The sequence below is a fragment of the Nothoprocta perdicaria genome, unplaced genomic scaffold, assembly GCF_003342845.1.
Source record: "Nothoprocta perdicaria isolate Ctin4 unplaced genomic scaffold, notPer1 scaffold_2, whole genome shotgun sequence".
In the NCBI taxonomy this organism is placed as follows: domain Eukaryota; kingdom Metazoa; phylum Chordata; class Aves; order Tinamiformes; family Tinamidae; genus Nothoprocta; species Nothoprocta perdicaria.
Window position 1 is genome coordinate 9,760,100 of NW_020455204.1, and position 23,358 is coordinate 9,783,457.

Sequence of the window (23,358 nt, forward strand, 5' to 3'; positions counted from 1 at the left end):
TTAACTATCACACAGCAGCTTTTAATTGCAAGAAGAAATCAAAACAATAGTGAAAAAGTAATAAAATTGTCTTTGTACCTAAAGAAAAGGTTGGTAGTTAAAAGATTCAAGTGAATATATATATTACTTGAGCATCATTGATAGAAGCATTTATGTCCCTCCTAAAGAAGATGCACAGAGAAGACCAAAGAGTAGAGAAGAAAGCTTAGAGCTGGAGGAAAGTCACACCTCCCATCTTCAGACAAAGCATCCAGTTGATTACTCTTGAACAATTTTTCCAAGATCTTATTATGATCAACTACACACACACCGTACTAGAAGTCATTTATACAAATTCATTTGCACTTCGCACCCTTTTAGTATCTTTTAATCACTTTTACCTTGTCTATATTTCTAATGTCATGGCACAAGAATACTCAAGTCAGGTAGAAAGAGGCAATATACGCCTAAATCAAAAGGATACAATAAGGAAATTCACAGGAATTTAAGGAATCTGGACATGCCAGGCAGAACTTTTTGGTTTGCTTTTCCGTGTTAGCACAGCTGCACTGTTCTGGGATGGGAATGGGGACCCAGGAGCTCCCAAATCTCTCAGGTGTCAAACTTGGGACACCACTCCAGGAGCACATACTTGCCATAGGTAAATGCACGCCTAACAATGAAAGTTATCCTCAAATTGAAAATAAAAGCTATACTTAAAAAGAATTAATCTAGAAAGAATCACTAATTCTTTCTAAAGAATGGGTAAATGTTCTAAATGTTCTAAATGGGTAAATTAACCTATTTTAAGCTTTCCAGTTTTGCCACAAACATCATTAAGACCAATGTCCATGCAGCACTGAGTAGCTACTTGTTGAATGGCAAAACTCATATCTCAGTGTACTAGATCTTAGCCCCAACTAAGACCCACGGTACAAACAAACAAGACACTGGCTTAATCGCAGGTGAATTTTTAGTTAAACCAGTGGAGAGGTTAAATCCTTCATAAAGTTACCTTATATCATTTTGGTTGAGGTCAGTTTCTCAGAGGTTTAATGATCTAAGTTATCCACAGCGAGTCTGAAAGGAATTAGGTGTTTTCTAAAGAATCTCTCCTAGTTCAGCAAATTAAATTCAGCTTATCCCCCTTCACTTCAATCAAATCAAATCTGGTGTAATACAGCCAAGCAGGACAGAAAACGGCAAGAGCAGGACCAGTCCATTCAGGGCAGCATGGATGGGTAACACAAGGCACTGGTCTATAAAGTGCCTTTACAAACAGATATTTAAGTCTCGCAGACAGTGGTTCTTTAAGCCCTTCATGCCTGAACTTTAGACACAGAACTGACCCGGCTGCTCCTCGTTCACAGTACTCATTCACTGCCTGAAGAAGTGGGTCTTTATCTGAGAAACTGCAGGGAGAAGCATGAAGAAAGAATCCCTGACAAATTATTAACTAATAACTCATCTGTAGCAATTACTGAAACTGCCCGGGAGAATCCCTAGGGAGAGGAGTACGGGAGCACTCCCAAGGCAGGAACGCTTAAAGAAATGCACACACTGGTAACTTACCTGAGAACAAAAGGATATTTCTTTAAAGCTTTTCTCAATTGCTACTTTTTTTGTGTCGGGACTGATAAGGTAAACTTCAGACTGGCCAATCTAAAAAAAGCAAAGTAAATAACAACATGGTAACAAGTAACATCACATTTGCTACAAGAACCTTTCCTGGGTAAAAACAACCTCCGAAGGTTTTGCTGCCTGGATGTTTTGACCAAGGAGCGCCCCAGCAGCTGAGCGGGACAGGGCACCGGAGCAGCTCTGGAAGGACAAGCCGGGCACTGCACGAACAGAGATTCAGGCACGTACCTGAGACACGACACTGAAAACAGTATTTAATGAGAGGAGAGTGACACTATGCTACAAGCAAAGGACATTGTACACAGAGAAATATATATGCGCTTTTTTTTTTCTGTTATTTCTGCAGGCTTGACACATGCCAAATTCCCAAAATAAGTTTTTCCTGCAATTTAAAACCAAGCATGAGGCTTTATTTCTTTTTTCAGAGTTTAGTATTAATTCTTTTTTAAGATGTATGTATATATAAATGAGGTTATGGGAGTATATTTCTCGACTTAAACTGTAGGCCATTCGTACAGCAGCAAGCCAAGAGCTGAGGAGGATTCTTGCTGGACGATGACAGGGTTTTTTTCTAGGTGAAACTACTGCTTGTCACTTTTCAACTTCTGGTAACATCTTTGTAACATTTTAGCAGAATAGCATTTACATTCCTCCAAGTTCTTACACACCAGAAAAGTTTGCTAGGCAGTTCCTGAATTAAGTCAGACTTAGGAGAAACGGGTGGAATCTGGAGTCATATGTGAAGATGACTCAGGCGAAGCTCCCGAAGCTCCAAGAGAGCGCCTCCCAAACAGGCAGCAGCAGCACTAGGACACCTGGAAGTTCTGAAGGGGAGGACAAAAACAGGGGAAATGGAGAGATGCATCTCTTTTTTTTTTTTTTTTTTTTCCTCTCTCCTTTTTCTTTTCCTTTTTCTTTTCCCTAAAAATAGTCCTGCTATTTGTTTTCCACTTCTACGAGCCAAAACAGTTTTTCCCCTATCCCTGCTGGTTTCCTTTGATTGTCCCCAGGGTCGACCTCTCTGTTGTTTACGAGGGGGCCTCTCTTTCCCAAACCTACACCACAGCTTTTACTGCTCCCTGCCCTCCTTTTCCTGTGGCAAGAGGCTCGTTCTTGGTCAGCCCCACATAAAACTGCCTTTTCATTTGGACCATGAGCAGCAGAGACCATCTGAAGCCAGCAGAGCAGAGAGAGGAGGGAAACACTCACCCAATCCACTCAGAAACCAGCTACGAGGGACAGAATGCAAAAATCCAAACCATCTGAACCAGCTCAGAAGGGCTGGCACGTAACCTATCGTAACATTTTTCACACTTCATACCCCAAGCTCCGCTACAACCCTGGGGAATACACAAATAGCAGCTTTACCAGAGAAAATACAAACAGCTTTTTCCCCTCTGGATATCAAATTACTCCGAAGCATTTCACATGTAGCCACGTGCCAAGCTGAAATGCTGTGCTCGCTGCACACACATCATCCCCAGCAACTGGGGGGCACTGGGGCTGGCCAAGCAGGGCCAGCTCCGTGACGAGCTGCTTCCCAAGTCACTGACCATGGACATTTCACTTCCTTGCATCCAGCTCCATTTACACTGAAAGAACACAGTTCTGCGTCCTAAACAACGTGTTTCCAGACAAAAAGCAACCAGAGAGAGAAAGCTGCATCAGCAAAATCCCACGCAGTTTGGGAAACGTCTCCATCAGCAGGTAGCTGTGACTGGACAACTATTCCAACTGGAAGGACAAAGAGGTTTAGGCCAGGTGCTCACTCTGCAAACAAGGGTTTACGTTGCATGTCTACCCCAAGGCTGCTGCATCTGTTTAATTAAAGTTTAAAACATATGTAAGAGAGTAGGAGGGTCTGGACTGTACATCCATCCATAATGACACCTTCCTCAAAATATGTGTCATCAATGAATAACTGAAACAGTATTTGTTTTTAAAAAACAGGCCCTACTGAATTTACAATTGGCCTTTATATTTTCAATGTGAAATACTTGCTCAGAGGAAGAAGTAAAGATAGAACTGTTTTTATGAAGGTAGAAACATTTCTCCACCTTCTTCCACTTCTTTTTCCGCTCCCAGCCTCCCATGACCAAACAAAGGCTTTAAGTCAGGTATAGCAAATTACACCTCCTCCTGAACATTACCTGTTACAGGCATCATACTTTGGTGTTTCTTGTTAACGGAGCACTTCTCTTTTTCCCTTCAAAAAAGGGCCCATCCTGTAACTAAAACCCTTTCATGCTTTGCCCTGAAATTGCCCTTAAGCTGCCCTTAAACTCCCAGCCCCAGCAGCAGCCGCTGCCTCACAGGGGAGCTGGTGATCGCCGGTACCGTCACCTTCACTCCCCAGTTAGGCTTCCATCACACCCTCACACATCTTAGGACAATCTCCTGATTCTGAAAGGAGCAAGTAAAACCAACCCCACTTTTTTTTCTCCTCCAAGGTATTGAGAGGTACTTTTGTTGCTCAGCTATAAAAGCAAGGGCACAGCTGGCACCACAAACACAAGGACCGGTGCACGTGGCAGCCAAGGAAGCTGCTTATTGTGGGACATGAACACAAGCTCCACTGACCCAAAGCCATCACTCAGTCCTTCTGCTCTTACTTACTGGTAATTCACATGGAAATCTATTGCTGCTGTTACTAGTTAGTGTAACTAGATGTATCATTTTGCAATTATATAACTAGTTATTAACTGCAGCATTCCAAAAGCTGCCTTTTGAGGCCAATATTTTACATGATACCAATGGAAAAACCCAATGTGAACTTATTGACAAAAAAAAAAGTTACACTGACTGGTAATGCTTCATATAGAAATATGTGCCTTGATGTTTAAGTGTACACAATTAAGTTATTAAAGAAGTAGCTGCTGTGTGTCAGGACGAGTGCTTTGGTGTTTCCCATGCGGAACCCAGAGCCGTGGAACGTTCCCCAGTAGCAGAAATCCTGCTTTACCGTGAACAACATCGTCCGGTTTTCCGCAATGTCCGTGGGCTGCACAACACTGTGTCCATAGAGAAGTTGACTTTTTAGGTTCAGCGAAATTGCATCTTCCTCAAAAGACCTGACAAAGCTGTTACTCCTATGGCTTCCCTCCGGCATTTCCTTCTTAAAAGCGAGAGAACGAAGCCCAGGCTGAGAAAAGGATTTTCTCATGGGCCTTTTTTCCTCCTCTTCACCGACCAAGGGCTGGAAGACGGACCGAAACTTTTCGCTGAGAGAGAAGCCTCCCGAGTTATTGGTAGTTTCATGTTGTTGGGGCAAGGAGTTGGAGTCTGAGTTTTTTGCACCACTTGCATGGTTAAACTTCTCGATGCATTCGTCTATGAGCGCTGGGGGGGCATTTTTGTGCGCCACCGTCACCCGTCCACAGAAGAGCACCTCAAACTTTTTGGCAAAAGGGTCTTCAACGTCAGACAGATTATTCTGAAACTCTTCCTGACGAGCTATTTTTCCAGCCTGTCGAATGGAGCTTATAATCTCAGGCACCTGTAAGGGAAAAAAAAAGGAAACAAATGCACATTACTGTTGGGTTCATAGGGACAAAGAAGTTGCAATATCAAGAGTTGAAGGGCAAATGCAGGTTTCTTTCTTTTCTGGAAGACAAGCTGAAGGTTTCTTATATTTCTGGAACAGACTCACTGTGCGAGCTACCCCCTGATGACGGGATGAACTACTCCTTTATTTTCCTGTCGGGAGTTCATCACCACCAGCACACAGACAAAAGAGCTTCCTTCTTGTAATAACGTATGTTTTCAGTAAAACATCTACATCTAAAAAATATCTGAACCAGCGTAACGAAGCAAATCCCCACTCTAGAGGAAAAAAAAAATCCACAACTTCACACAGGATTGGCGACACAACAAACTCATTTGGAAAGTTATTTAATCTGTTCTTCATCCCCTCTCTTCTCTTACTCAAGCACTCGCATCATGTAGATTAATGAGCATCTTGCACATTTTCTTTCACCTCAGCAATAGAGTATTATGGTATGTCAGCTATAAGTATCTGTGCTTTTTAAAATGAATTATATCTCTTTAGAGGTTCATTCCTACAGACCTAGATGATACCCTCAGACAGTGTTACTTCAGTATATAGCAGTTATTTTCAGGGCCTCTGTAGGGGCGAGCAGTCTGCTACAGCCCACGGATGTCATAACTCTCAACAAAAACCTAACAGTGATGGGATCCATTTCATTAAGTAACTCTAAGCGACCACAGTGTCTGATCTTGTTAGAACCAAGGTGTAAAACACATATGAGGCACCTGCCTGGCTGCGGTGTGGCTGATCCCTGGTTTGGAGTCCTCGAGAACATCACGGTGGTTGTGCAGCACCTGCTGCTGCCAGAACAATAGATGCTGGGCCACAATTTGTGAACATCAGTAACTTTAATTACCCAAAAAAACCACCTTTGAGATCCTAAGTATGTGGGTTTCCTGACAAAACACCTTTTCTTTGTGAGGAATCAACAGTTTACTTAGCAAAAAGTTTGGTTTAAATAACTACCCAGAAGAGACTCCTGTCTTTTTCAGAGATTTTTGTTCTTGTAACAGTTAAGCACAAAACCCAACACTGGACACAGCAAAAGAATTATGAGAATAAAAGCTGAAGAGTAAAAAGTGAGTAATTTTACACTCAAAAGTCATGAGTCATCTGTGTGCATATATATATATATGTATATTTAATAGTAGAAGACTTAAAACAACAAACAGTAATAGATTAAAAAATAAATAACATGAGTCAGGAAACATTAGCTCACCCTAGAGCATGATGCATGAATCATCAGTTAAATCATCCAGTGAAGACAATAGGGAAAAGTTAAACAAGTTGGGGTCACGACTTCCCAAGCCTGAACTCAACTATATCCCTAACTGGCTGGAAAGCCTTGAGTTTCGACAGCTTTGTGCCTGACTTCTCATCCTATAGAAAAGGAACATGAGGGTATATAACGGGAACTTTCATTATCGGGTATAAGAGGCATTCACTGAACAGCAAACCCCAGGTTCACCTCGGTTTCACTCAACTTGCCCCCACCTTCATCCTCCCTCTCCAACACCCATAGGCTTCCCACAAAACCCTCTGGTCAGGATTACAGGTTCCAAAAGCTGAGACCAGTTTGCCCATCACTGTCTTCTGCTCGTTGACCTACCTGCCAACCCAGACCGGAATCCACCCGTTTCGCAGGGGAAACCAAAAGCAACAAACAAAAAGAAAGCCCAAATGCTGATACTTTTCGAAGACCCTATTTTTAGCCACACAACAGCTAGGATGACAGCTAACAAACTTGAGTTTCTGTGTATCAAGCTGTACCTGTTGTAGTATTTTCTTATAAATGCGTTTACTCCCGTGGGAATGTTTGGAGAACCAAGCAGAGGCAATTTTATGGTGCCCAAAGCAACTCCCGCCTGCAATCCCACCAGTGTTTTTGCGGAGGCTACAGAGGCAATTGCAAAGGAATGAGGAATTTCCTGGAAAACGCTCACGTTATCACAGCAAGGAATGCCAGGACTCACCCAAGCAAAGCACTCCACAATCTCAGCCAGGGCTAAGTTCCCTCCATGCAGCTGGCACTGTTGTTATAAGGGAAATCTGCAAGGGCTGTAGTCTGAGCAAAGCCCCAAAAAAGATATATGGGATCCATCACAGATAAAATGCTACTGATTTGGATTTATGTCTCTTTCTTATCTAAAACAGCAGTCGTTGACAAAACTGCAGTTGAGTAGCAGCTGGACTACACAGACCATAGTTAGAAGAAGAAACTAGGAACCACCCTGAGAGCTCTTGTGAATTATTGCACGGTAGTTAACAAACCTCATGTGTGCACAGACCAAGTGGGCCGGCGGATGAAACAGGAGACTGTTTATTTATTTAACATATGCTAAGCCTTGAATTATGTCATTTATAACAGCCGGCCTTTGTGTTGCACTCTTGGAGAAAACACTGACTCCTCTGTTCCTGCTTATAAACTCCCCAAATTTTCCAATCTATTAATACGATCTTATTACATATGAATAGGGAATTGAAGCAGTAATGCTTTAGCAGCAGCAGCAACACCGCAGTACCTCACTTTTCTCCGGCTAGTGCTTGATAAACGTTAACCTCTTTCAGTGAAGAAAGACAAAACGCCACGACAAATGAGAAAACTGCAAAATGGGTAGTCAGCATCACCTGCAGTGCTACCCATATAGACAGTCTCGCCCGTCCAAAGCAAGAGCTCAGACTACCTAGTCACTGTCACCCTCTGAAGCACCTCTCTGTAGACACCCATACTTACGTTTTTAATTTTAAAATTAAGTTTTGGGTTCTTATAGTGTTTTTGCATTCATAGGTTACTCCCTGAGAAGAGCCTCTGTGCTAGCGAGGACTCAGACTTACTCTGCTCGCAGGCACGGAAGCAGGTTCTTCAGGAGGGATACAAGGACAGATGTAACCTTGTATGTGCAAGAGCAGTGGGGATGCAGGGAGCTCTGCCTCGCTCAGACAGCGAGGCATCTGAGAGCTTGTAGGAGGATTTAGAGGGCAACACTGCTGCGTATCTGCTACAGGTCACCCGATCAGGAAGAAGCAGACGAAGTCTTCATCAGACTACTGGAAGAAGTCTCACATTTGCAGCCCGTGGCCCTCATGAGGGAGCTCAACAACCCCGGTATCTGCTGGGAAGGCACTGCAGCAGGACACGAGCAGCCCGGGAGGCCTCTGGAGCACATCCAGGTAACTGGTGTGAGAGACCGAGGAGCTGAGACTTGAGGTGCGAGGAGACGCCCTGTCGGACCTGGCACTTACTTGTAAGGGAGAACTGGTCAAAGATGTGAAGGTCACGGGCAACCTCAGCTGCAGTACCCATGACATAGTGAGCGGAGTTGATGATCCTGGAAGTAGGGATCAAGGAAGACACAATGATCACAACCTTGAACTTCAGGAGAGCAGACTTTGGACTGTTCAGGGATCTCCATGGAAGAATCCCTTGGAGTATGATCCTCTAGAGAAGAATGGTCAAGGAGATATGGTTGATTTTCACAGAATCACCTCTTCCAAGCTTGAGAACGGCCCATCCCCAAGCAAAGGGAATAAAGTAAAGGTGGCCTGCACGGATAAACAATAAACTCCTGACAAAATCTAGACATAAAAAGAAAGCATATTACAGATGGAAGCAGGGACAGAGCACCCAGGAAGGATACAGAGAGGCTGCCCAAGTGTTCAAGGATGCATTTAGGAAACAACAGCCTTTCTGGAGCTGAATTCACTCAGGGACATGAAGGGCAACTAAAAGGGCTTCCACGGTCCTATCAGCAGCAAAAGAAAGACTAAGGAAAATTGCAGGCCTGAACACACACTGAGCTGAACATACACAAGTCCATAGGATCTGATGGCCTGCACCACCATGAGGGCTGAGGGATCTGACTTATGTCACTGCAAGGCTGCCCTTGATTCTCTCTGAAAGGTCTCAACAAGCAGGGGATGTTCTCAAGTACTGAACGGAAAGCAAATGTGGCTCCCACGTTCAACACTGGCAAGGAGGCAGGTCAGCCTCATCCCAGTCCCTGGCAAAGTGGTGGAGTACATCCTCCTGGAAGAAATTTCCAAACATGTGAGGCTAATGACAAGAAGCTAATTCGTAATAATCGGTACAGATTTATCAAGGTGACATCATGCTCGACCAACCTGATAGCTTTCTACAATGAAGTGAATAGCTTGGCAGAGGAGGGGAGAGCAGTGGCTACTGTTTATCTTGACCTTAACAAGGTTTGGACATTGTTTCCTATAACATCTTTACAGACAAACTGATGATCTATGGACTAGATAAAATGGACTGTGAGGAGGGCTCAACACTCACTTATGTGAAGGATTGGTATCAGAAGCATAAAGTCCAGCTAGAGGCCAGTCACCATTGGTGAAACCTGGGCTCAGTACTGGGGCCAGCTCTGTTCAACCTGCTCATCAGTGACGTGGATGAGGGGCTACATTCTGCTCTACACATTTGCAGACAGTACAAAACAAGCAGTGGTTGATTCAGCCAGTGGATGTGCTGCCATTGAGGGGGATCTCAACAGGTTGGAGAAATGGGCAGAGAGAAACCTCAGGAACTTCAAAGGGAAGTGCAAAGTCAGTCCCCACCTGGAGGAATAACCTCATGCTGGGTACAGGCTGGGGACAGGCTGGGGACTGGCCTGGAGGAAAGCATCCTTGCAGAGAAGGACCTGGGGGGACTGGGGACAACAAGCAGACCCTGAGCCACTCATGTGTGACCAAGAAGGCTAATGGTATCCTGGGCTGCAATGGGAATAAGCTTTGCCAAGAGCTCAAGGGAGGGGGTTCTTCCGCTTGGCACCGGTGGGACCTCATCAGGAGTGTGTCCACTTTTGGGCTCCCTGGAACAAGTGAGACATGGAAGGACTGGAGATGATCAGGGACAAAGATAATCAAGGAACTGGAGCATCTTACACAGGAGGAGAGTCTGAGGGTGCTAAGATTCTTCAAACTGGAGAAGAAAAAACTGAGAGGACATCTGATCAAAGTTTACAAATATATATATAGTTTATAAAGAAGACAGAGCTGGACTCTTCTTAGTGGTGTGCGGTGAAAGCACAGGAGGCTACGGGCACAAGCTGAAACACATAAAATTCTACCTGAATATAATGAAAAAAAGACATTGCAAGGGTGGGTGAACACTGGAAGAGGTTGCCCTGAGAGACTGTGGAGTCTTCATCCTTGGAGATGCTCAAAACACAGCTGGACATGGCCCTAAACAAACTGCTCTAACCAGTGCCGGGACCACACATTCCCCAGCGGCCTCTTCCAACCCAACCTTTCTGTGATCCAGATACCAACGTTAAGCGTAAGAACCCACTGACCTACACTCTGACACTGGGCGATGCCTGTTACACATGTGCGATGTCTCCCTGCAACATGAACTTTGTTTTTCAGAATACTTCTAGCCCTAAGCATTCTCTGGCTTCTTTCACAGTATAAATATATAACTAGTGGAGACAGATTACCTCCATAATCAGCCAAACAATTGCCAATGACCTAAAGTCATTTTCCTAACCATGAAACTGAGTACAGAACAACAGTATAAGCAAAGATGAACCTTTACCAAACACAAAACATGGCATTCTCATGTCAGATCCCTACCAGCTCACACCAAACAAAGCAGAAGCAGTGAACAGAAGATACACTCTAAGCTTATTAGGAAAATTTCTTGCATCTTGAGCATATGAATTACATACAGAAGCTAACATTGGACTGAGTTTTTTTCTCCACATACACACTTATTTCTGTTCTGACTGCAACATCCACTTAACAGAAACACCTATGTATACAATTACATATACAAACAAAGCATAAAGTGAAAATGCTGAACATTCTTGTGACTTGATCGTTGCATAACCAAGCGAAAGACAAACCAATACCTCAAACCTCTTAAGAGGTGTTGTTTGCCTGTTACCAGGCTGAGAACTGCAACTTCTGCATTCAGCACCAAAACCAGGAGAAGGGGCAGCCACCCTCGAGGATGCACAGGCTGCCAGCCTTGCTCGGAGAGGAAGAACTGTCTCTCTCCCCACAGAAACTCCACTTGCCTTGCCTTCCTCCCCACCCCGCAAAGCTGAAAGCTCCCTGCAAGTTTACATACAAATTCACAGTAAGATCTCAGATGTCCTTAGCCTGTTGATGGATTTTAGAAAGAATAAAAACTATTTTAATGAAGAAAGAGCGGTGACAGCTGAACGCAACAGCTGCCTTTTGGTAAACAGGGCTAGACTAAAAAAAGACTCCCTGTTATTCTAATACTGTGTATTAGAGAAAGTAAAAGAGCAGAGTGTGCTACAAAAGGGGAACTGTCAGCACATCAGTTGAGATGGCTGGACACACACTGAAAAAAAAGTTGGATCATTTCCCAATATGAGGCAGTCTTCATAACTAAAGAGGTACCGGTGCCTTCGTAAGGACTCACACCAATCACAAGCTTAACTATTTCTGTAAGTGGTTTCCTTTAACATAGAAGATCTGTGTTGTCAGGAGCTAATCTTGTTCTATAGACTACGGAAACTCTTAGAGACTGAACATCTTTAGGACAAGATCCTGAGCCAGAACTCGGATGACACCCCGGCATGAAAACGCGGCCTGGAGCGGAGCTGCGCCTCACCGCTCCTCACACGCACAAGGGTTTCGCTCGGGGAGGCAGCACAAACCATCAGCTTCAATCTCTCACTAAAGTCATTTGTTTTCCTTTTCATGACAGTTTCATTATAGCTGCATTTGAGTATAAACTCAAGGTAAGAAAGAATAGCAAGTTTTTCAAACTCATTTCTGTTTCAGTTAAGACTTGCATTAAGGGTCATTCGCTGTCTTCATAGCAGCTTCTGCTCTATTTGTTTGCTTGGAGACTACGCTACAGCTCCCCACGCTTCACTAACATCTTCCCATAATTAACTTAAATCCCTATTTTCTTAATTTTCACTCCTTGATTCCTAATCAAGAGTCTTTTTAAAGTACTTCAATTATTAGTCTTTCCTTACTATTTGCTGACTTTTATTCCTCCCACATAGTAATTTCAAGTCAAGACTTAATTTAGAGGGCAGAAAGTTCCTCCATTTCCTCAATGATTCGACGTTTTTTATAAGCTCCCTTCAGCTTTTTTTTTTTTTTTTTTTTTTAATATACCCAATGAATTCATCACAGTTAGAGCCAAAGTGTCTTACTGAAGGTTCTCCAAGGTTGGTGGGTGCATGGAGACACTGTTCACTCTTGCTCAGCGACTTAAGGCCTTTTTTAATACCTACAAGGCAAAACTTTGCTGTTGTGCTCCAATACGTTGTTCAACTCATTAACAACTATTACCTGCACCTTCTCAGCAGCGTGACCTTGCTCTATCCCTAGATAGGTCCCTATCCCTTTCTCGTACACCTTGACCTATCCCTAGACCTACTTTTGCCACCAAAAGTCAACATAACATGTCCAGGTTCCAAGCACAAGGGAACACAACAAAAAGAGTCCATAGTATTTCACAGCACCATTTCTCTCTAATATATGTATACCAAATGCATGAAAGGAATACAGAGATACCTTTTCACCCATGATATGACAAAGCTCAGTGGCTGAATAATATCAGAATAGACCTATGGAAGCAGAAGTGTACCCGTACCTACTTGCTGGCACAGTCGCTCCTTCAGTCAGGTTTGGCCAAACGCCAGCCAGAGAAGTGGGTCAGTGAGGGCGATGGGGCAAAGACTCAGTTTGCAGAGAGGTATGCAGCAGACCATAGCGTACCAGAATTCAAAGTAAAGATGGTCTATACAAGGGCAACAGGCTTGGATCATGGTGGACAAGCAACACTGGCGTGTTTGACACCAGAACAGCCAGCACTAAGCGAAGAGTGAAGTTCCACCAAGCCAAGCCATGCTCCTACAACGCACACGCTGCTACAGACTGTCATGAAGGTGACTATTTCCCAGCTGCATCAAGAGCTGCCTTCACGAAGACTACAGGATGTAGGCTACGCTGAGTAGTGCCTCCTGCTTTCACAGTGTCATGGTCCTTTTAGTATCACTCTCCGCTTGAGAACTTGCTTTACAATTGCAGAGAGGAAAAGGTTGCCCTTCTGGCACAGTCACAAGCGTGGACAGCACACCACAAAATTGAATCGGGCACAAAAATATTCTCTCTCTAAAAACAAAGTCTGCTTATAGATTATTGTAAACAAGCTCATAAATAGAACAGAACTGTACTCAGTGTCCTGGTGGACCACTTCATTTTTGTGGTAGCGTTTCCTTCCCTAGAGAAAGGCATCCCTTGCTTCACGTGACCTGAAGACAGATCTTCCATAAAGCCTGAGGAGGCACCTCATGGAGCAGGCTGCCCATCACAGACACCCCGCCATGGGCCAAACCGCTTGCTCTGGACACTGCCCCTTCCCCGGAAAAACAGGAGCCAAGATATCCTGCGGGAAGCGAGGGCGGTCACAAGCTCTCAGTCCAGCACCAAAGGCAGCCACCCCTGATGGGCCTCAAAGGGGCCATTCCTACAAAATCTGCTCTTGGGAAGCCAAACAGCATGTGCTTTACCTAGATCAATTATTATACGGCATCTGCTATTTACTCTTCCCCATCCCCTTTTTCGTCCTTTCAATACAAAATTCCTTTTCAAGCTGTACATCTTCACCAGCCCTTCCAAGCAGTGCCACAAGCTTTCAGGGACAAACGTGGAGCAAAATCCATCAAGAGGTATTTTAAGCTGCAAATTAACATCTTCACGGCCTCACTTCCTCCACGTCTGGTTTTAAAAGCTTTCTGTTCACACAATTTCACAAATGAAAACGGCACTTGGAGACATAAGCGATTATTGGCCATCCTTAAATGATTCCGGGCTCACAATTAATTAATTCACAACCTAACTGTAAAGTAGGTGCTAGAAGCACCTGTGGTCAGTGACAATAAACAGAAACCAAATCCTCTGGGGGCTTTTGGAGCTGCCCCCGAGAGGGGCCTGGGGGAGCAGAGGAAGCTCATCCTTAGCTATAAATACAGAGACAGCACAGACATCTGAAAGCTTTCAGGAGAGGCAGGTTTGGTGTGCTTTGTTACTAACTGAAAGGCAACAACAGGACTTAAAACAGGAAATGAGCTACTAAAAATATATTTTTTTTTTGAAAAAAAATATTTTTCCAATTCAGTTCCAACCATACGAGAGAGGTCAGGATCTCTCACAGCCTCCTTTGCTCCCAGCCTTTGATCATACTTTGCAAAAGGGGAGGAACTGGCAAAACAGGGGCCAGCAGCAGGTACAGCTTCTTCTCCAGTAACAGAAGGTCTCAAATAGCTCTGTCCTATTTAGAAACATTCAACTCCAAATAAGAAGGGAAGGGAACTCCAGCTACGGCACACGTCCTACATACAGACTAAGTTAGTTCTAGCATAACTTTTTGAGACAGCTGATCAAAACGTGTGTCAAAGGCCTCCCCTCTATTTATGTTGGTTTTCACCTAAAGGGTGTGTGGGTGAGAAAATCCTATGAACACTTCTGATTCACGCAACACACGTTAACTCTAAATGCAATAGAGAGAAACACCATCTCTCTATTCAAGGATATGGTCAAAACTTTCCAAAGGAAGACGATACTCCATGATCCTTCCCCTTTGAAGTGCTGGGGCTAGGGGTGATTGTTTTCCTAGGAAAACCCTTACTCAAACAGTAAAGCTTTAAAGTTTCTCAGGGAACTGCAGTGCACAATCTGATTAGCTCCTTTAAAACCTCCTGCCTGGTTTTATGAAATACGAATGAATTGATTTGCTCCTGGATTTGCAAGCACTTGCTACTTGGGCATTACAGTAGATTTCAGTTCCTTCAGGTCAAATCATAGGAGGAGAGGGCTGGAAAGCAGTGACGAGTTATCCCACGCACCTGAGAGCAGACCTCCCTGAAGGGAAAACCAGAAAGTCTCTTGACTTCCCCCTATGACAGACAGGCAGAACAGAGTCCACCCATTTCAGCCCTGCAAAACAAAGTGTTTCTCATGTCCCAGGGCTTCTCCCCTTCCCAGGACCTGCCCGTTAGCGACAGCTCCCGCTGCAACACGACCCGGCAGGGATCCCTGAGCAGACACTGGCACCGTTATCCAAGCCTCTCAATGAACTGCAGCCTTGCGAGAAACCACCGCGCGGAACTGGCGCTGGCCATCAGTACCCACACCTGCTACAATATATTGCAAATCACCCAAAGTAGCTTCTTGAAATGAAAATTAGCTTCATTTTAACATAGAAACTGAAGCAAGAGACAATTTGTCAGGTTTGGTTTTCTACGTGAAAGGGTCTTCTTAGAGATATCCATTTTTTATGTGTAGAACCAACAAAGAACCGTTCAATGCAAACGATTTTACCAGACACTTGTGGTGCACAGGGTGCATTCACTAAAAATGGAAGAGGAGGGAGAACAACATAAACAGCAAACTTAAACAACCGTCAGCTACTAACAAGACCCTTACATAAATGCTCTACAGGGCAAGTGTTAAATTAACCATATTTTGAATTTTCAAATGAGTGAATGCAGAAAGCTCACTGACATGCCATGATTCACCAGAATTTCTTAGGCTAAAGTATTTATTACATAATTTAAATAAGAATTATTCAGCTTTTTGAGAAGACATTTAGCCACGCAGCAATACAGGTCATGGTTCAAGCTCTCATGGAATTAATTGCTGAATTATGTCATCAAGGACAGCTCAAAGCACACTGCTTTCCTAAAGGCATTCTGCATTTCCTGAAAGCTACTAATGGGATGGTATAAGGCAGCGAATAAATACATTTACTCAAAATCCCCACTGTTAAGATATAGCCCTATCACCTTAGAAGACTGTTCCTTTTGGTTTTCCTCCTTTCCTCTTCAAAGAGCCAGGGATCTTTGGCCATAAAAGTAGTTTCTTCCAATTCCTGCTGATGGAAAACTAAAAGTACTGCTTCCTTTCTGTTAAAAGGTAGAGCTACCTTAAAACTTTAAAAGTAAATGAAAAACTCAACGTCTCCATGTTCTGTTCCTTCTCACATGTTTTTTTCTCTCTCTCTCACCCATGAAACCCAAAACAGAACCATAAGTATTCAATGTTTCCAATAAATACAGATGTTGGGTGCTTTGATCAAAGTTGAGGTTACTTTTTAAAAGCCTTGTCCTTGACATTAAAACTTCTGGATATCATAAAGAATCTTATAAAAAGTAGAGCAGGGTCTCCACTGTTTCCCTTTTCTGTTTCTTTACAGCCTTGAAACATCTCTCTGGTCAAATCCTGCAGCTTGCTTTCAACTCACTTGAAAAGTATTGGTTTTTTTTTTTTTTTGGCAAACTTAAGTATCTAAGAGAAGCAGCTGCAGATCTCCTCCCACACTGCTGTGCATTGCACACAGCAAAGAAGAAAATAATGGTCCCACTATTCCAACATAACGCTAGTCAGAATAAAAGGATTCGCATGCACAGATAAAGGAAATTCTTCATGGGAAAAAATGGCTGGTGAAATAGGTAGCAAAAGAAACCATGCTAAAAGTTCGGAATCATAATCATGAGTTAATTTTGTAGTTGCCTATAGAGATGAGCCTGAACGTGATGAGCATCATGGAAGAAAAAGTTTTGTTCAAAATGCTAACAAATAGAGACTAACACCTTGGCCAACTGCGCATGGGCATCAGCTTTCCAACACGAGGCAAGACTCACCAGGATAAAGGTAAACTGAGCTGAGCTCTGGAAGCAAAGACAGTTTGCAGGGATGTAAAGGGATAAAGAACAGGGGACCAGGAAAGGAAGGAGATTTGCAGCAGCATCCTCAGTTCTCAGCAAGGGAAAGCACTGCTGCAGAAGCTGAGATGCAAGGCAGCAACAGAGACAATTACAGCTCTACGTGTGCAAAAAAAATGGCTGTGTGGAAATCCGTATTTACCTCTGTGTAGAAAGATAGGAAAAGTCTTATCTTAAGAGTACAGACACACAACAATGTCAAGTGTGAACTGTATGGAGTAGCTACCAGCCATCCAGCTGTCTGCAGGCAGGTTCTTCCCCAGTGCAAACCAGCAATTCCATCCCCCTCCATTTTCTCCATTTTCCACGTACTGAAAGCACACGGATGGACAAGAACACAGGACATGAGCTGGAGGTTCACACTGCAACCCACCGTGCAGTAACTGGCCGCCTTGGTCGCAGGAGGACTAACCAGAAAGGCTGCAAGGCCGACACCGAGTGAACCTGCGAGGATGCAGGGAAAGTCTGTGTGCGCAAGTGAAGTGGCCCAGGTAGGAAAGGACACACACAGGAGTAGGAACCGTGCAGGATGCCCACAAAAAGCTGCGGGGCAATACAAAGATAACACCCTATGTGGACATACCCATAGGCTAGATGAAGGAATAAGAAAAGAAGGAAGAAAGAAGTCCAAGGCAAACTCCTTTCAGTGCTCAGTTTTCTTTCTCCGAAGAATGATGTCAGCACGAGGGGCTGCCAGGATTTTAGCCACACCTAGTATACAAATGGACTGGGCTCTTTCATGCTGCTTCTTTTAAATATGTGAAAAAGCATTATCAAGTCTTTAAAAATTCCAAACTTGGAGCACACAAAATCCTTTTTGAAGCATAACAGCCTACAGAAAGTAATTATGTGTATGATTCTGAGCATTATGAAGAAAATATAGGCACAGATCTGTAAAATAAGTTTTTGTTGGAAAGAAAGCATGTCTCAATTCTGAGGTCAATAAAAGTCAGTCTGTGATAAAGGTATGTCAAATGCAAATGGCATTCATCCTCACAGAATATTAAATCTTACAGATTATATTTCAATGGGATTTATCCAAAAACTGAAATTCCAGGATGTATTTTTGAGTCTGAGCAACTTCCAAGGCAGTTTTAAAGACAGACAGATCGCACATAATGGTCCAAAACTGTAGAGCACTTCTACAAATCCCCTTTTCCATGGTTTGCATTTGAGGAGACTGGAAGTTATAAAAAGGCCCTAAGAAACAAAAAACAGCACGAAACATTTTGCAGGCCATCCAAATTTCCATGACAACAGCTCCACTGCGCTCCCCTCGTCAGTACTATAACAGCAGACCAAAGGTTCGACTGAACAAGAAAGGGACTGTTTAGTTTTGCACAGTTTTTGTTATTTTCCTTAACTGGGAATGGGCCTGTGTAACTATGCACAGGCAGCCTCTTCTCCAACAAACCTGCAATCTCAGAGGGTACCTGTACCTGAAAATCCTGTCTGGTTGGTACATATGAGGGGCTCCCTCTGGAAAAAGAAAATGCATGTTTTTAATTACAGTGATGATGTGGTAGGGGCACCAAGAAAAGCACACCCGTGTTCAAAGCCGACAGCCTGGGGATAAGGAAGCACTTTGGGTGCTTCACCAAGGTGAATGCCATGATTTCTGCAATGGGACCATGAGCGGCTCCCACACGTGGCGCTGAGAAGAGGATTCAGGTCTCTGCCACGTGCTCAGGTTCACTCAGACCTCCTTTAATCCATCCCCCAGAAACCCCTCAGCAAAACGCTACAGAAACCAAATAAAACGTGCATTATTTTTTCAAATCAGACTTATTTAACCTCACATAGCAAACCCAGCTCTGCTACTCTCAGACGTAGATTTTTGGGAGAGCTGAGCCCATGTAACAGGGAACTTAGGAGCAGTGCGAGAGCCTGCAGGACACGGAGGCAGGAGCAGCGACCTGCTCCCTAGCCAAAGCACAACTGAGACAAGCTCTACAGGCCTCAGAAACACACTGAACATTTGAGAACAAATTGCCTTGGCCCTTCGGGCACTTGCCAGCTCAGGAAAACAGGCACTGGAAACTCAGGCTTTATGTCCTACCCGACCTGTAGCGGGTAAAGATACCTCAGCCTCCTCCTGGCTTCTAATAAAGCAAACACTGTTTCTCAGACTGATTTTACTTTCAAACTCTCCCATTAAAATATTACAGCTGCATGTTCACCGAGAATCGTTTCCAAAGCATAACATGCCTGAAAACTAGGAATAACCAACCACAGTTTGGACGCGACATGGAGTAGAAATAACGTGAGGCTAAAACATGGAGTACGAGTAACACTTTCCCATCTTCCCATCTTTCCTGGTCCCAGCTCCCTGCCCAGGGCTCCGGCCGCGGGTCTGCCAGCTCCTCCTTTCCGCCGCCCGGCCCCCCAAGCCGAGCAGGATAAAAGTTTCCCTTCGGACCCATCTCTTGGCATAGCTGTACTGCTGTGCAAAACACCAGTAAAACAAGAGGATGCAGGGCTTTTTCCCCTCTCTCTGTAAGAAGTCACTGCCACCTATTAGTATTCCAGCTTTAACACTCAAGTTGGAGATGTTTTTAATTCAAAAGAATGTATTTACAGTCAGGCTGTAATTCAGTTTACACTCTGATAGGGTTTCTATCACCCATTCACTTGCTAAGCCGCCGGGCAACATCCATACATCACACGCACAGTCTCAGCTCCTTCAACTCTGACAAGCCTTTTAAAGCGTTTGATTTTAAAACTCTAAGTATTTATTTATTGGAAGGCAAAGAAAAAGGGTGCCAACATGCCCATAAGGTGGAGGCTTCTCATAAATGCTGCTGCTGTTTCTGTATTCACAGGAAGTCGGGGCATAAAAAACTGGGATTGTCTTGCGCCCTGTGAGCTGATCTGTGAAGAAAGCGGTACTACCATTTTGCCTGACATTTCCCCTAAAGACATTTCTGCTGGGGGAACCCAGAGCCAAACTGCTGCTTTTGAGTCCTCAGAGACACCTCCATTGCATATAGGAGACTACTTCATTGACAAAAAAAAGAAAAAAAAAGGACAGAAAAGCATAAGCAGAAAAGCTTCCAGCAAAGCAGGCTATAAAGTGTAGTACTATTTCTGATCATTAATGCAAGCAAATACAAGTCAGGCTGCAGTACGACATATGCCCGCATATACCAAGTACAAACTTAGCTGTAGCATCTCTGATGGAGCAGGGAGTTTTTCCTGTTCCCACAGGATCTAATAATACCCTTGTTATTGGTTCGACCCAAAACACATCTACCACATGCAGCCAGTTAATGGCACCAGTTCCCAGGGGCCTTTCCAGCCAAGGAAAGCAACCAGGAGGCCCAAAGTTCCGGACTGGAGCGGGCAGGCCCTGCACAAAACAGCAGGCTCAGCTACCTACTCCATCCCGGCTTACCAATAAATGTGAAGGTCAACATGAATGCGCAAGCAGATACTCATAAGAAATTAATTCCGAGAGGCATAAATGATTCAGAGCACAGCCCGGGCAAGCAGAGCGCGTCCATGGCCTGCAATCGCGCTACGGAAACAACCCGGTGCTTCGGAAGCCCCTCAGAGGAGCAGAACCGCAGCGGGCAGGAGGCGTCACCTCCGCGCGGCTCCAGCCGGGAGCACGGGGCAGCGATCCGGCCCTGCGCCCATGGAGAGCAACGGGAGGAACAACGGGAGTAAGGCAAGCGGCTCCAAAGGGAAGGGGCCGAGCGGCTCAGCCGGGGCGGCTCCATTTGGGACGTGGAGCGCGCTCCTCGCCGCAGGCCCAGGCACACCGGGAAGGGACGGGCACACGGAGCGCGGCGCCCGCAGGCCCAACAGCATCCCTCATCTGTGCCTCGCCCTCCGCTCCCGGTTGGCAGCCGCCTGTCCCCCGCCACACAAAACCTGGAAACACTCGGTAGGGAGGCAGCGCTCCCCAAACGGGACTTGGCTTCAACACAGACCCCGACAGGGGCCTTCCCTATGGGCCAGGGGCTGCAGACGCCGGTCGCAGCTCAACTCAGCCGCAGCGGTGGGGTCTGCGCGGCCGGAGCATCCTCATCAGCGGGACGGTACCGCTAAAGCGGCGACGGAAAGAGGCAGGAGGGCCTCAAAACACTGCTTAAAATGGAGGAAAAAAAGGGTGGGAGGGGACAGAGCTTCATAGGGTGCCTTATTTTCAGCATCTCAAAGACAAAACACTCTTAATTGCTAGTTTTGGGCCTAAAGCAAGGAGGAAATTGTTGTCACCCTTAAGGCCGCTCTCTCAGAAATCCATTAGACCCTCTCATTTTTTGGAAAACAATAAAACAACTGCAAGACATCAGCAAGACCAGTTCTACCAAGAGCACTAAATCATCTTAAGACTCTATTAAGGAAAAATAAGTTGTATTTCCATTCTTACTATAATTAGCATTCAAGTAATGTTTAAAAGCCAGACATCAAGTAACTGAGTGGTAGAGAAACCTTTATTTTTTGGTGCCTTGTGAGCTTGTGAATTTTCTAAATGAGCAGAGCTCACAGGCCACCTGCCTCAGCAACCTTTGGGGCACAAAAAAATATACACACACACACACATACACAAACATACATACATACATAACACACTTCTTGCTTCGTCATGGGCAGTTTCAAAGCACCTCTTGCAAACATACTGTGAAATCCACTCTTCAGACAGGAGAAATCCCAACGAGCAGCCTCTTGGCGTGACTTTCCCGATGCCCTATGAGCCGGGACACGGCAAACGGCCCTGGAAGGGCCGGCCTCTCTCCCGCGGCTGCTCCCGGCCCATTCTCCAAGGTTCTCCAGGCCGCAGCCAGAGACCCACAGCTCCCTGTTTCTGCCCTGGGATCGGCAGGAATCCAGCCTTCCTGCGGGCTGGAAGCGGATGGGACTGAAGAAGGCAGAGGAGGACCAGCCAGCCAGGGCCAGGTGATCCATATCACCAGAACCACTATACAAAATCATACTACCCTGCTTTGCATTTTATCTCAGTCTTATTTCTTTACTAGTCTCCTGTTAGATTACAATCTTTAGACAAAATGAGTTGAAGCTGCACAATTTTTGTATTATAGATGATACTTTTTTTTTGCTAACTAGAAAGACAAACTGCAGATAAACGCTTACGCGTCTGAGAATCTGAGAATCTGAGGATGAATTTACTCAAATTCTCAGTTTCTACATTTCATTATGCTGAGAACTGTTTCTTCCTTTATTCCTTCAATAATCAATTATTTATGATTTGTTCCATCTGCTTCTGAATAGAAATTAGAAGAAAATCAGAACTGGAGACAAGTAGCACTGTAAAGCTCTTTCTTACCTAATCTGAAGCAGCATTAATATAATGGATATATAGTAAAAATATTTTTATAAGCATCAAAAGACTTATCTCCTATTAACGAATCAATGGTGTGCAGGTACATCACCACCTAGTAAAGCACAGCATTTCAGTCCGTATTTCACCTGCAGAATGAAAGCTTTCAGGTCTGGGGCTTCAAAATCATTTGTTTTCTTTGAGCAACAGCTGCTGCAAGGAACCACCCTGAGCACATTTTAAAGATTAACGCGCTCCTTCTTCGGCTACAAGAGCGGTGCAGAGTCTGCCTAAACCCCTCGGAGTCTGTTTGCGCTTCCAGCACGGGGTGTTTAACCTCTGCCCTTGGGGAGCGGAGCAGCAGCGCTGCTTTTCCAGCCCCCCGGAGCCCCTGGAGGCCGCTGGCTCCCTGGAGGGGCTGCCAAGCCCCCGCTGCAGCCTCTGCCTTGTCCCCCTTCCAGGACTCGCTCCTTCCCCACTGGCGCCTTTGTCCGGCCGGCTCCCGCGTGGCCTCCTCGGCCACCTGCACACGGCAGCGGGATGCCCAGCACGGCCCGGTGGGAACGGACAGCCCCGGGATACGCGTGGCAACCGGCAGCACTGGGATCCACATGGGAACGGATGGCCCTGGGATCCCGCAGCAGGATGCACAGGCCGGGCTGAACACACGGGGATAGCGGGAAGCGGAGCTGCTTTTCAGATAAGGGCCCCAACTAGTGTGGGCGTTGGTGGAGGAAGAGGCCGGCTGGGAAGCGGCGGGATAAACCCGCAGGCTCTGGAAGGGCCGCTCCGTTACCTCCTCCACCTGCGCCAGGCCCGGGTGTCCCTGCCCGGCTCCACGGAGCCCGTCCCTCCAGCCAGGTCCTAACTCGAGCCCAGCGCCGCGCCCTCCTGCTCTGCGTGTAGCGCTTTATACTGGCAATCACCGGTAGCTCGGCAAAACGCTTTAAGGAAGGTCTACAAAGCACCACCCCCGAGGCACGTTCCAGACCTCAGCCCGCTCTGCTGCCCTGCGCCCGCACAGTGACAACCCCGCTGCCCGACACACACCGAGGCACGTTCAGGACGGACACCGGCAGCGCCAACAGCTGAGCTGGAGCCCTCCGCCGCTTCCCGAGCGGGAGCGGGGAACGCACGAGCGCCAGCCCGGCCGGGGCGAGGCGCGCAGCCCC

The 23,358-nt window shown here is 45.4% G+C and overlaps 1 protein-coding gene across 5 annotated transcripts in view; it reads right to left on the reverse strand.

Moving 5' to 3' along the window:
• Nucleotides 1–23,358, reverse strand: part of TBC1D1 (TBC1 domain family member 1) — an 84,367-nt gene that overhangs the window by 40,206 nt on the left and 20,803 nt on the right. For all 5 annotated transcript variants that reach the window (XM_026037476.1, XM_026037473.1, XM_026037475.1 and 2 more), the window contains exons 2-3: nucleotides 4,583–5,116; nucleotides 1,552–1,641 (exon numbers count right to left, since the gene is read on the reverse strand). In XM_026037476.1, the coding sequence (XP_025893261.1) occupies nucleotides 1,552–1,641; nucleotides 4,583–5,116 (624 nt within the window). The remainder of the gene's footprint in view (nucleotides 1–1,551; nucleotides 1,642–4,582; nucleotides 5,117–23,358) is intronic.